At 41.9% G+C, this 12,161-nt stretch overlaps 2 protein-coding genes across 3 annotated transcripts in view; both read right to left on the bottom strand.

Annotated features, from left to right (window-relative positions):
- LOC308095548 (uncharacterized protein) lies at positions 1-504 on the bottom strand (the record flags this gene model as incomplete). Its single annotated transcript, XM_080442603.1, has 1 exon — positions 1-504. The coding sequence occupies one exon, from the start codon at positions 502-504 to the stop codon at positions 1-3; it is 504 nt and encodes a 167-aa protein (XP_080298729.1).
- A 503-nt stretch (positions 505-1,007) lies between these two features.
- Positions 1,008-12,161, bottom strand: part of LOC308096006 (ubiquitin carboxyl-terminal hydrolase MINDY-1-like) — a 12,294-nt gene continuing 1,140 nt past the window's right edge. Inside the window, exons 1-12 of one of the 2 annotated variants that reach the window (XM_080443249.1) lie at positions 11,120-11,242; positions 9,338-10,538; positions 8,649-8,879; positions 7,919-8,088; positions 7,724-7,781; positions 7,323-7,387; positions 6,821-6,979; positions 6,181-6,283; positions 5,945-6,087; positions 5,614-5,799; positions 4,961-5,122; positions 1,008-4,414 (exon numbers count right to left, since the gene is read on the bottom strand). In XM_080443249.1, the coding sequence (XP_080299375.1) occupies positions 4,334-4,414; positions 4,961-5,122; positions 5,614-5,799; positions 5,945-6,087; positions 6,181-6,283; positions 6,821-6,979; positions 7,323-7,387; positions 7,724-7,781; positions 7,919-8,088; positions 8,649-8,879; positions 9,338-9,686 (1,707 nt within the window). In that variant the 5' untranslated portion in view covers positions 9,687-10,538; positions 11,120-11,242 and the 3' untranslated portion in view covers positions 1,008-4,333. Of the gene's footprint in view, positions 4,415-4,960; positions 5,123-5,613; positions 5,800-5,944; positions 6,088-6,180; positions 6,284-6,820; positions 6,980-7,322; positions 7,388-7,723; positions 7,782-7,918; positions 8,089-8,648; positions 8,880-9,337; positions 10,539-11,119; positions 11,243-12,161 lie in introns of those variants that run through there. The other variant, XM_080443248.1, reaches the window with a different exon arrangement.

Raw genomic sequence — 12,161 nt, 5'->3', positions numbered from 1 at the left:
TTAAGCAGGTGGGGGAGGTTGATCGGCTGACGCCTCTTCAACAGGAGGAACCATCACGGCCAGACCACGAGTCATCATTAGCACTAAATCTTCATAGTTGACCTGTCCGTCACCGTCGATGTCACCTTCCTTGTACATGTCATCGACCTCCTCATGCGTCAGCTTGTCTCCTAGGGTCGTCAACAAACGACGCAGCTCAGCAGCGCTGATGTATCCGTTCCCTTCCTTGTCAAAGACACGGAATGATTCTCTGATCTGCTCCACGTCGATTCCCTTCATCCTCCCGGGCATCATGCGCGTGAACTGCTTCAATTCTATTATTCCCTTTCCCTGCGGGTCCATATCCTTGATAAGGTCCTGCAGCTCCTTCTCTGTGGGGTTCTGGCCCACAGAGCGCATCACAGTACCAAGCTCTTTGGTGCTGATTTTGCCATCGCTGTCCTTGTCGTAGAGTGAAAAGATCTCCTTGCACTCAGCAACCCTCTCCTCTTTCGTTTCTCCCATTTTGATGGAGACGCTGCAGCCTGGTTATGAGAAAGGTCCAAAAGAAAACTCTTAATAACTCTATGAACTCTCTGCAACCTCTATGAATGCAGATATAGAGAACTGTACGTCACCATACGTCGATATCGATGACGTATGGTATGACCACACATCTGGGCAAGGTTTCAGCCCTATCTGACCTCCACCTGTAGATGTATCTATTAAAAGGTGATATTCTTTGGTATAAAAACTATAACAAAAACTAAGCCTTTCAAAAAATACAAACTAAACTAAACTAGCAAACTAATCAAAACTAAACTGAAATTGAACGATAGGAAATAAAAACGAATGAATAATGTACAACTATAATAGCATTGACAGGAGAGACAGGAGTGAAGGGGAGCCATGAGAAAAGGGAGGACAGGTTCACATAAAGTCAAACACTTCTTGTGATCACATCTAATAACTTCCAGGTCCTATAACAATCAATGAAAAGATAAAACCTGAACGATTTTTTCCAGAAACCTTTTAATTTGCATTTTATTTACACAGAAATCAATGAATACATGGTTATCACATGTATTTTAATTATATATTACTGTCATTAATGTGTCATTCATTACACAGCGTGTTACCACCCAGTGAGGAAGCAGCCTGGACGAACAACAGCACAAATCAAACAGTAAAGACCACTAAGAGGTTTTTGTTTCCTCTATGAAGGACATTTGTATTGGTATCAGTGATTCATTTGAGGTGAACTCAGGTACAGCAGTGTTTCTCAAACATGTTCCTGTCAAGGACCCCCCAAAATGTATTTTTTCTATCTGAAAAGATTGTGCCAGATACCCCAAGAGATTTTTTTTTAAAATCTACATTTTCACAAATGTTAAAAAATAGCTGATTTACAAGCTTTCTTTGTTGCGACGTAATCTCTCAAGACAATTTTGCCGATGGGTTCCCAGATTGGTTGCGATGTGACGCATTGTGAGCTTGTAGATCGGCTATTTTTGGATAACCCCCAAAGTATAAAATAGGGTTAAAGTGCTTAAGCTGATTGTGATGCTATATTAAGTAATTTTACTGAGGGACCCCCTGGAACCCCCCTCAAGGACCCCTGGGGGTCCCCGCCCGGACCCCACTTTGAGAATCACTGCTGTACAGAACCAGTTACAAGTGTGTGATATTTGACTTTGTACAGCAGGAGGCAGCAGTGAGCCATCAAACTGAACAGAACCTCAACATGGCATTTATCGACTAATATCATGTTCTTGACCAAATACCTTGATATTGTGACAGTCAATAATATCGTATTGTAATGATTAAATCAATTTTCTTACTTTCTGAAAGTATAAGATAGGGTTTTAAGTGATTAAAATCCGGAAAAGGCAACACTTATTTGCCGTATTACGATATCCAAAATCCCAGATATCTAGTCTCACATCATGATATTGTATTGGCCAGCACTATATCAACCCATTACAACCAAGCAGAGATTGAGCCATTCAGAGACAAGATGATCAATCTACAGACCAGCTTTAGAAGAAAGTGAATCATGTTGGTTTACCTTGAAACTTTTATCCTGCATACCAGGTCTGTAGCCTCCATAGAGACATAACAAAAGGGAATTTTACTTTAACATCATTTTACTAAAACATCTATTGGGTTATTTTCACATCTACTCTGGCTTTTGTGTACACATCCCAGACAGTTCCAGTTGCTTGATTCAGTATTTAGCACACTGCCACTGCCAAACACATGAAGATGTGTTTGATGCACTGATGTACTACAACGAGAAGAAAGTCATTCATCGTAACATCAAGCCAGAGAATCTACTGCTTGGCTTTAAGGGGGAGCTTACAGGACTCCTTGATGCAACAGTATATTACAAACAATATTGACGTAATGAAATAACCAATCATTCATTCGGACAATATCAGTCACCAGAAGCAGGGACCTGTTTTCAATTACTTTAACGTGGAGCTTGAAGTTGAACGGGTTTATAAAGGGGATATGTCTGATCAAATTAATATATTTAAATAGCTAAATATTGAATCAAGCAACTTCACACAAAAGCCAGAGTAAATATGAAAATGACCCCATGTTCTTTGAAGTTAAATTCCCTTTTAAGTGGCCTTGGTTGTGGAAGTGAACCGGTCAGACCTTTAAAACACAACAAACTGAAACAACAAACTTCTTTGTATCCGTTTTGGTGGAAATAGGAGTGAAGTTAAAGAACTGTAGGGGGGGGGACAATGCCAGAGAGAAAAGAGATATGTCTTGAAATTATATTTCAGACTCAAAGGGAAGGGAATCTGTCAACATTATCTGCAATATACCAGTAAAATAAAAAGCTATTTGCTCATATGTGGTCAATAATAATGACAGTTAAAAAAAATATTGTACAATATTACATCCGTTGTACTGGTATATTCGGACTAAATCTGGTTAATTCGACCCTTTCCCAAGTCTGTCCTGTCTCACATCCGACATACTGGATGGAACCAAATCTTTGATGAGTCAAGTTAAACTGTGACAGAAACCACATTGACCCAAGCGTTCCTATTCTGGTTTGAGCATTAGGCAAAAACAACCAATCGATGTAGATCGGCTATTTTCGGCAAAGAAATTTGGTGTGTGTGTGTGGGGGGGGCTCTGTAACTGGTAGCAGACCAAATATAGAGCCCTGGGGGACCCCAGTCAATTACATTTAAGTTTTAAGTAGCTCAGCTCTCCCGAGAGAAGAGAAAAGGACAACGATTTATCCAGACTCAAACACACAACCAGTCAAATGGCACAAAGTAAGTGTTCCCAGGAAGAGATACCAGTGGAGGACAGTGTTCCCAGTAAGAGATACCAGTTAAGGACAGTGTTTATCTTGTATTAGCCCTTTCAATCCAAGAAAGCGTCTGTCATTTTAGCTATATATATACACACAGTATAGCAACAAAGTTTTTCAGAAAACTGTTAGGATTTAGAAGGCATTTTTAGAATCGGCCTCAGGTCTAAATGGGTTAGACAGACGGTGATGTCCAATATGACTTGACTTTTCCATGCCAAGGACCCGCAAATAGCCATAGCCTCTGGCTGCCCCCCCATTGCAAAATGTGTTAAAATAGCTGATCTACAGTACAAGCTCACAACGTGTCACATCACAGTGCATTGTGAGCTTGTACCTCTGCCATTTTCGCTATTTCAGAACATTCGTAAAATGGCTGACAATGACATACCCAAGATAGGGACGGCAGGTTGCAAGTAATTAAACGGGGTCAATCTTTTTGTTTAAATAGTATGATTTACTTTTTTTCCTTCCTTTTCTCCATTTTCCTCTCCTTTCCAACAGGCCCTCCAGGTGTCCCAGCCCATACTTTGACAAACTGTCCTCGGTGTCTAAGGGCCGTTCACACTGAGGACTATAAAAACTATAAAAATTTAGTCCACAGTCCATACCAACTATAAAACAAAATACAATGGTGAACAATATAGTTATAGTGCTTAGTGTTACTCTGTCTCTTTCAATGGCAATGACAGAAAAAAAGAGGAAGGGAGAAGAAAAATGGAAAGATGTTTGTGCTTTTCATTTCACGTCCGCATGTCTGTCTGTATTTCTGTCTCTGTCTCTGTGTCTGTCTGTCTTCTGTATGTCTGTCTATCTGCATGTCTGTTGGCCATCCTATCTGTCTGTTGTTACAGGAAGTTCTATGGCAGTAGGGTCTCTCTGGGTTAATACAGGCAATTTGGCATCGAGTTGCTTGGCTGGACCACGCTGTGTGTGTGTGTATGTGTGTGTGTGTGTGTGTGTGTGTGTGTGTGTGTTGCAGACAGGAGGAGGTAGAGGAGAGGTTATGACAGGTTATAACAACACACAGTCAGAGTCTTTCTCTCGTCTTCTGGCTCCTGCCGGTGCCTGTTGACCCGACGCTTGACCTCTGACCTGGGAACACAGGAACAAACAGGTTAAATTCAGGTTCAAGTTGACCTGTATTATGGCAGTGGTTCTCAAAGTGGGGTCCGGGGACCCTCAAGGCTCCTTGAGAGGGTTCCAGGGGATCCCCAGAAAAATGTGTTCAGATGTACCCTATACAATATACATTGGCTATTAAAAAACAAAAAACTATTTGGAATATTTTTTAAACACAAATCCTGCCTAAACCCTAACCACACCAAATCCACATCCAACCTTAATTTACAATTAACTTCATTTATCATTTAATTACACCAAACACAATGTAATTGGTCAGGGGTGTTGTCAATCATTCTTCCGTTTCTCCCTCTTCCATCGACCCTTTATTAACCCTGAAAAATCATTCTCTATCCAACCAGGACCTCTAGTACGGCTGGTTTTCTATCCTACCAGGACCTCTTTAATACTGCTGGTTTTCCATCCTACCAGGACCTCTAGTACAGCTGGTTACTTAATGTTACCTGTTGTGGGTGTGGCTGTGTTAATTGTGTGTGTGTGTGGTTGTGTTAATGTTACCGGTTGTGTGGGTGGTTGTGGTCCCTGTTGTTGTTGTTGCTGTAGTTGTTGTTGTTGTTGATATTCTTCCTCCTGCAGTTGTCTTGCCAACTCCAGGTCGCTCAATGGCTCACCAGAGCTTACTTCCGGTGTCTGCTGAAGGGACATGGCTACCAGGTAGTCCTATAAGACACACACACACACACACACACACAATTAACTACTGCTGCTGTAGGTACTGGATATGGCTACTTACACACGCATGCACACAAACACATTTGATTTGTGTTCACATTAAACATGAAATTCTTGAATATAAATAACAGTCGATGCACAAGCTTGGGAATGACATACGTTTTCAGTCTCATATGTTGACTGCCAATCATCGCAGATATTGAACAGAATTTAGTCAATGCCTTATCTTGGGCATTCCGGCATTCTGCAGGCCTCTCACAACTAGTTTGTGGACATTACCACGGCTTCCAAATATAAGCACAAGCGATGCACATTTGTACCCAAGCTATATAATAGCTTCCTTAATTACATTGGCACTTTAGCACATTAGTGAGGAGCGCCTCGTACAGACTGTGGCCAAACATTTGGTACATGCCACTTCTAACATGGTTACTTCTCTACAGCCCTCATCAACAACATCTGGCGCACACACACACAACCTGGTCTATCTGTCTCTGTTGTTGCTGCGGGGTGGTTTTGATGTCAGGCACTCTCTGAGGAGGATGACAAAGTCTGAACTCTGAGTCACAGAAGTTTCCGTCCCCCTCCACGTTGTGCAGAGACTCCCAAACCAAGCGCTCCTCATTCAGGAAGCCCTGATCCGTCACCAACAGGTACATATGGCCCTAGACACGCACACGCACGCACGTGCACACACACACACACACATGGTCAGACAGAAACACATTTTAAAATAAATTTGAAATCATTTTTCAGGTAAACAATCATTTCTAGTATTTCCATCCAAATATGTTAACACATTTGCAGTACCTGGTGTTTGATCATGGTACTAAAGTGGTTGTTTCTGAAGAACACACAGATCTCTCCCTCTCTGGCTGAGGAGTTCAGCTCACATAGACCGTGGTACGACAGCTGAGTGGCTGTCGACTCCAGGAACTGCTCTGCTACCAGACCTAAAACACACACACACTGCTTAAAATGGTAGCCCATATAGAGGACCAAGATAAATGATGAAACAACTTTCAGTGTGTGTATATATACTGTACCTTCACTAACTCTGTTGCTATCTGTTGAATGTTTGCAGTCAATGATTTTCTCCACCAGTTGGTTGTAACTCAACTTCCCTACTGCTGAAGCCATCTCTGGACTCTATACACACACACACACACACACACACACACACACACACACACACACACACACACACACACACACACACACACACACACACACACACACACACACACACACACACACACACACACACACACACACACACACACACACACACACACACACACACACACACACACACACGATTTGTGGTCAAGATACAAGTCCACCATCTTTATCTGTTGCTTCTTTGATGGAGGAACCAGAAATAGTGATTCATTGTGAGAATAACCACGTTCTGGTATATCATTTAGGGAGTGAAATGGCTGTAAAAATGTATACCTGTATATTACCCTTCTCTGTGTAATGCAAGTGTATGGACAAAATCAAATCAACTATATTTCTGACCAAATACTTCGACATTGCGACACTGCATTGTGACATTCTCTATTCTCTCTAGTCACGATACAGCGCTCCCATTGTGAGCTCTGATATGTTCACTATTCTAAAAAATGTTCTGACTATAATGACATGCCCAAAACTAGGGTTAAATGTTTCATGATAAACACACACCTGTGGGTCGAGCAGCCAGCCGTGGTACAATGCGATGTCCAGCAGGTCAAACACGATGAGCTCTGGAGTGTACTCAAAGTCTGACACTCCTGAGAAACCTACGTTTACATCCAGACCTGTAGACAGTTTAGGAAGAACGGCCATCGCATCGCTCATGTTCTACACACACACATACACACACACACACACACACACGTTTGGCTTGATTACGATTAATGGACAATAAATAGATATATATTGAAACTAGCAGATTTACAAGCTGACAACACATCTCACAAAAAACATTTGCTTATTGTAAGTCGCTCTGGATAAGTGCCTAAATTGTAAATAACTTGGGACGTATTGTGGGCTTGTAGACCGGCTATGTTTGCTATTTTTATACGCCACCATTGTACGACAAAGTATAATACAGGGTATAAGTAGTTTAATTTAGTCGGCTGTAAAAAAAGAAAAAATCTATTAGGACTTTTTCTTGTCGATTCGTTGATATATAAGAACACACCTGCTGGAAGTTGAGCTCCATTCCTTCTGCCTTCTCTCTGGGTGTGACAGACAACACACACTCTCCTGACACACACACACACACACACAAAGACAATTCATTTTGCGGCTGCATTGGGAACGATTGTTGAGCGTATAGCTGTATAGCATCTCTGTTGGGTGGAAACCAAAACTGTTACTTTTCAGGATTCAAATTCAAAAACGGCAAAAGTAGCAGATCTACCAGCTCAAACCGCGGCGCAAAGCGACACGTTTCGAGCTTGCAGATCTCTTACTTTTGATAGTAGTATGATCAAGTCGGGCATTCATTTATGAAAGAAAACACAAAGTTAAAATATGGAGGTATGAGATAAGTTTCTGCCCGACAGCGACGATAAGAGTTGTGTAGCTGTGTTGTCATACCCAGGTGAGCCATCAGGTCTTCAGTGGTGACCACTTCAGTCTGAGGCGGGAGTTTGGCCTGGACACACACACACATACAAAAGGTTGAGAAAACCTCAACTTTGATGCTAGTGCACTAGCGTCCAACGAATGAAAATATTTTCTCCACATCCGCCATCTTTTATCATCATCGCATTAATACTCTAGCGACCTTACCTTCCATCGTAGGAACAGGGTGTTCATTATGGCCAGTAGAGGACAGGGTCCGTTCTGACTCTGGGTGACGATGGGAGTTTTTTTCTCTTTCCATGTAATCCACTTCACCAGGTAATAGGCCGGCATGCACGGGTCGGTCTCCAAAGCAGCACCAGCCGAGGTAGCTCCCCCTGTGGATAGGAATTACCTATATAAATATTGTGTATATACACAATGTATATATATACACAAACAACAGAAACCTTTGCCTAACAACAGATTTGCGCTGACGTCAATTGTTGCCTAAAAACGCTGATCACAGTGCTGTGATCTTGTGCTACATCATGAACCATCCAGGTCTCTCAGGTCGCTTGGTATAGTGCTACAGTTCTGCTTTCTGTCCCCAGAATCAGAACTAAACATGGAGAAGCAGCGGTTTTATGCACCACATGTCTGGCACAAAGTCCCCGAAAAACTGCAGGTCTGCTACAACTCTAAGCTCTTTGAAATCAAGGCTTTCAAGACCTTTCTGTTTGCTGCTACCTTTTACTGAGGTTTTTAATTATTTCTTGTGCACTGTCATTGTATCTTATTCTTGATCTTGAATTAAAATGTCTTTGTATAATGTCATGCGTTTCTTTTGCACCAATAGATTTTCTGTGTCCTAATGCTTAATGTTTTTTGAAAAGCACTTTGAATTGCCTTGTTGTTTATATGTGCTATACAAACTAAAACAGTTTTACGTCCTCACCCTCAGCAGCAGCGGTAGCTCCCATTACCACCTCCTCCGCTCTCAGACTGGGAGACCCCCCCTCTGCACCCACAGCAGGGTAGGATGATGACAGGGCCTCATCCGCATCCAGGGAGTTTCCTGTGGCTATGTTCCCATCCGATAGGTCCAGGCTGGGGATGGAGAGTGAGGCGGAGTCTGTGGAGTGACCCTGGTCCACAGAGGAGGTCTCCTCCATCTCCTGGTCCACACCTACCAGCGCACAAAACACAGTACCAAGAATGGGTGGAACCGTTAACACTGGACTCGACAGTACATGGACATACCACACTTATGATAGTGAGACTGAGCATCACATAACAGTAGGAGTCCTGGTAGAATAGAGAACCAGCAGAACTAGAGGTCCTGGTAGGATAGAAAACCAGCAGTACTAGAGGTCCTGGTAGGACAGAAAACCCAGCAGTACTAGAGGTCCTGGTAGGATGGAAAAGCAGCAATACTAGAGGTCCTGGAAGGATAGAAAACCAACAGTACTAGAGGTCCTGGTAGGATATAAAAGCAGCAATACTAGAGGTCCTGGTAGGACAGAAAAGCAGCAGTACTAGAGGTCCTGGAAGGATAGAAAAGCAGCAATACTAGAGGTCCTGGAAGGATAGAAAACCAGCAATACTAGAGGTCCTGGTAGGTTTGCAATCAATGTAATCAGTTACCTGTCTCTGTGTCCGTCTCTGTGTCACTCTTCATGTGGCTCAGCAGGAGGGACAGACTCTCCTCTTCTGTGGTGGCGACCGACACTGTTCCATTCTCTGACGACAGCATCTCTTCTGGCATGGTTTGCATTACTTCCTGTGTTGTGGCAGCTTTGGCAGGGAGAGGAGGATTGTGGGAGTCGGAGTCTCCAACTCCTACACCCGACAGTTCGCCCAACTTGTGGCTCTGCCCCTCCGTTGCTATGGCAATAGACGATGGGTCAAGGTCTTCTGACATGGAAGAGACTTCCTGTTTGTCTGTGATCAGCAGAGCCCCTCCCCCCTGCGGCTTCGTACTGGAATCGGCCATGACTCAACGATCAATACTTTGCCTCCACTGTAGCACTTGGATCAATATCGGCAAAGGAAGTAAGGCCTTAGTTGCCTATAAACACTACACTAGAGTCTCTGATACTGTACAAGTATACAAAAAATATACAAATACAAAACAGGGAATTGTCAGTTGTCACACAAAAAAACTTGCCCTTTTATTCCAGCACGTTGGCTTTGAACACGTCTTTACACCCGAGACAAGAGCACTGGGTGATTATCTGGCTACAAATAGAAGACTGGCGATGTCTCTCTAAACCAGGAGAACAAAAGAAACTCTCTCTCTCTCTCTCTGTTAGACCACTAATCTAAGAGCTCAGATAAAGGCTGCTACTATCAATTTGACACAGAACATGGCGTACACCATTTAAAGCACAAGAGTCTACCACATAATTTACCACCACAACCAAAAGAAAACAATGTATCCGTTCAAATAAAACTTCACAAAAATATCCCTATAAACTGAATCTGTAAGTAAAATACCTAACTAACTTTTACACCATTCAGCCTGCAGGGATTCGACTTCATTAAAGCTGTTTCTTAGCATAATTTCCTCCTACAAAACACTAAAGCTTACATGTCCCGTAGATTTGGCTGTGGGCTCCGCGCGGCAGTCATAACAACAGCGTGCAGCACACACTGTGCCTTCTCTGTTCCCACCGGGGCACAAACAGAGAGAGACGTTTATCACTGGAACAACGTGACAACAGGCCAGTCTGTCAGTCTGGTTCCCATCACTGTCTGTCAGCAGGCAGGACAAGGCTGGTGGATTGTCACCATCAAACACTCTCTCTCCTTCCGCTCTGTCCAAAAATGTCAAAGCACTTCACACCTGAACCAGGAAAGGACATAAAAACATTCAATTAATTTGATTAGATTTGAGAAATGTATGAGGCTAACTCTACAAGCTGAAGCGCGTCACATCTTATTTATTTATGTTTTGGAAATTTGAAATGGGGCTTAAGTGGTTAAGGTACAACAGTATAAAACCACAAACAGATTCAGAGGTGCTAAATCTTATTAGCAAGGTAAACAGAAGCAAGGAATTAAACACTTTCATGTGATCGTTCGTCATTCATCCTCTTACTGATGACTAAACAAACAGAAGAATAGGGCGAGGCGATGAAGTCAGCAACATGTTAGAACAAACGACCATGTGTGTCAGTCATTTGGACCGACAGATGATTATTTACATGAATGTGGGCATTTATCAGACTCTTCATCCACAACGTACAAAGTACAAGATCAGAGTAAAAATAGCATGAACTCTAGTCAACAAATGAAATGTAAATACAATGTAACTAGGATACCAGGTAAACATCAGAACCAGCAGCATCTGTCTAAATGTAAACTATTGTTTTGAGTCATTCACCTTTTATTTTATGTTCTAAAATGACAACTGATACGACTCACCAGACGGCACAACAACAAACTAGAGCAGTGGGACATACTGAAGTGGGTGACTAAAGTACAGTATGATCCAGTTTAAATCAACCAGGTGATTCAGAGCACAGTCTGAGTCACTGTTGATGCCAGTAAGAGGACCAGTTTACATCTAAACTGGTGATCTATAGAATTGTGTGACCTCCAGGGGGCACTGTTGTGGTTTGAGGTTGTAGTGACAAGTCAGCTGACATAACACAGGCAACAAAAGACTAAACATACTTTAGTTCTACTGATTTTTCTTTACCATTTATCTGATTCAACTAGTCAAGTACAAAAGTATTGGCATCAAAATGTACATAAAGTACCAAAAGTAGAAAGTTCTCATTAGGCAGAATGTCCAATTTCACAAGTTTTCAAATGTATTTGAAAATAGCAGATCTACAAGCTCATCCAGCGCATTGTGTCATCACGACACATTTCAGCCTTATTTTCAAATGGCCGAAATGTATATATGGCTGAAGTGGTTAATGTATGTTTTGTAATAATAATAAAAATCTACAAAGTAACTAGTAACTAAAGTTTTAATTGTAGTGGAGTAAAAGTACAATATTTGTCTCTTAGTAAAGTGGAGTAGAAATAAAAGTATTGAAAATTGGAAGTACAGTACTTGAGTACATGTACATAGTTGTGTGTGTGTGTGTGTGTGTGTGTGTGTGTACACAGTACATATATTATGTGTGTATATTAAATGTGATATATATATATATATATATATATATATATATATATATATATATATATATATGTCACAGGGAAAATGGCATTCCAGGGAAATTGACAGGGGAGCGCTTGTTTTATAGGCACGGGGTGGTGCTGCGAGGCGGGGCTTTGATGCGAGGACGACGACCACAACAACAACATACTAACCAGGAAGCTACGCTAGGGAAACGCTGAAAATAAAATGGATAATATGAGAGAAATACTCAAGTAAAGTACGAATACCTCAAAATTGTACTTGAGTAAATCTACTTTGTTACTTGCACCACTAGTACAAGCCTCAGTGGCGCAC

The sequence above is a fragment of the Gymnoscopelus braueri genome, assembly GCF_963280865.1.
Source record: "Gymnoscopelus braueri genome assembly, chromosome: 11".
Lineage (NCBI taxonomy): Eukaryota > Metazoa > Chordata > Actinopteri > Myctophiformes > Myctophidae > Gymnoscopelus > Gymnoscopelus braueri.
Note: the sequence above shows the minus strand (reverse complement) of the source record. Positions and strands in the feature narration are given on the sequence as shown.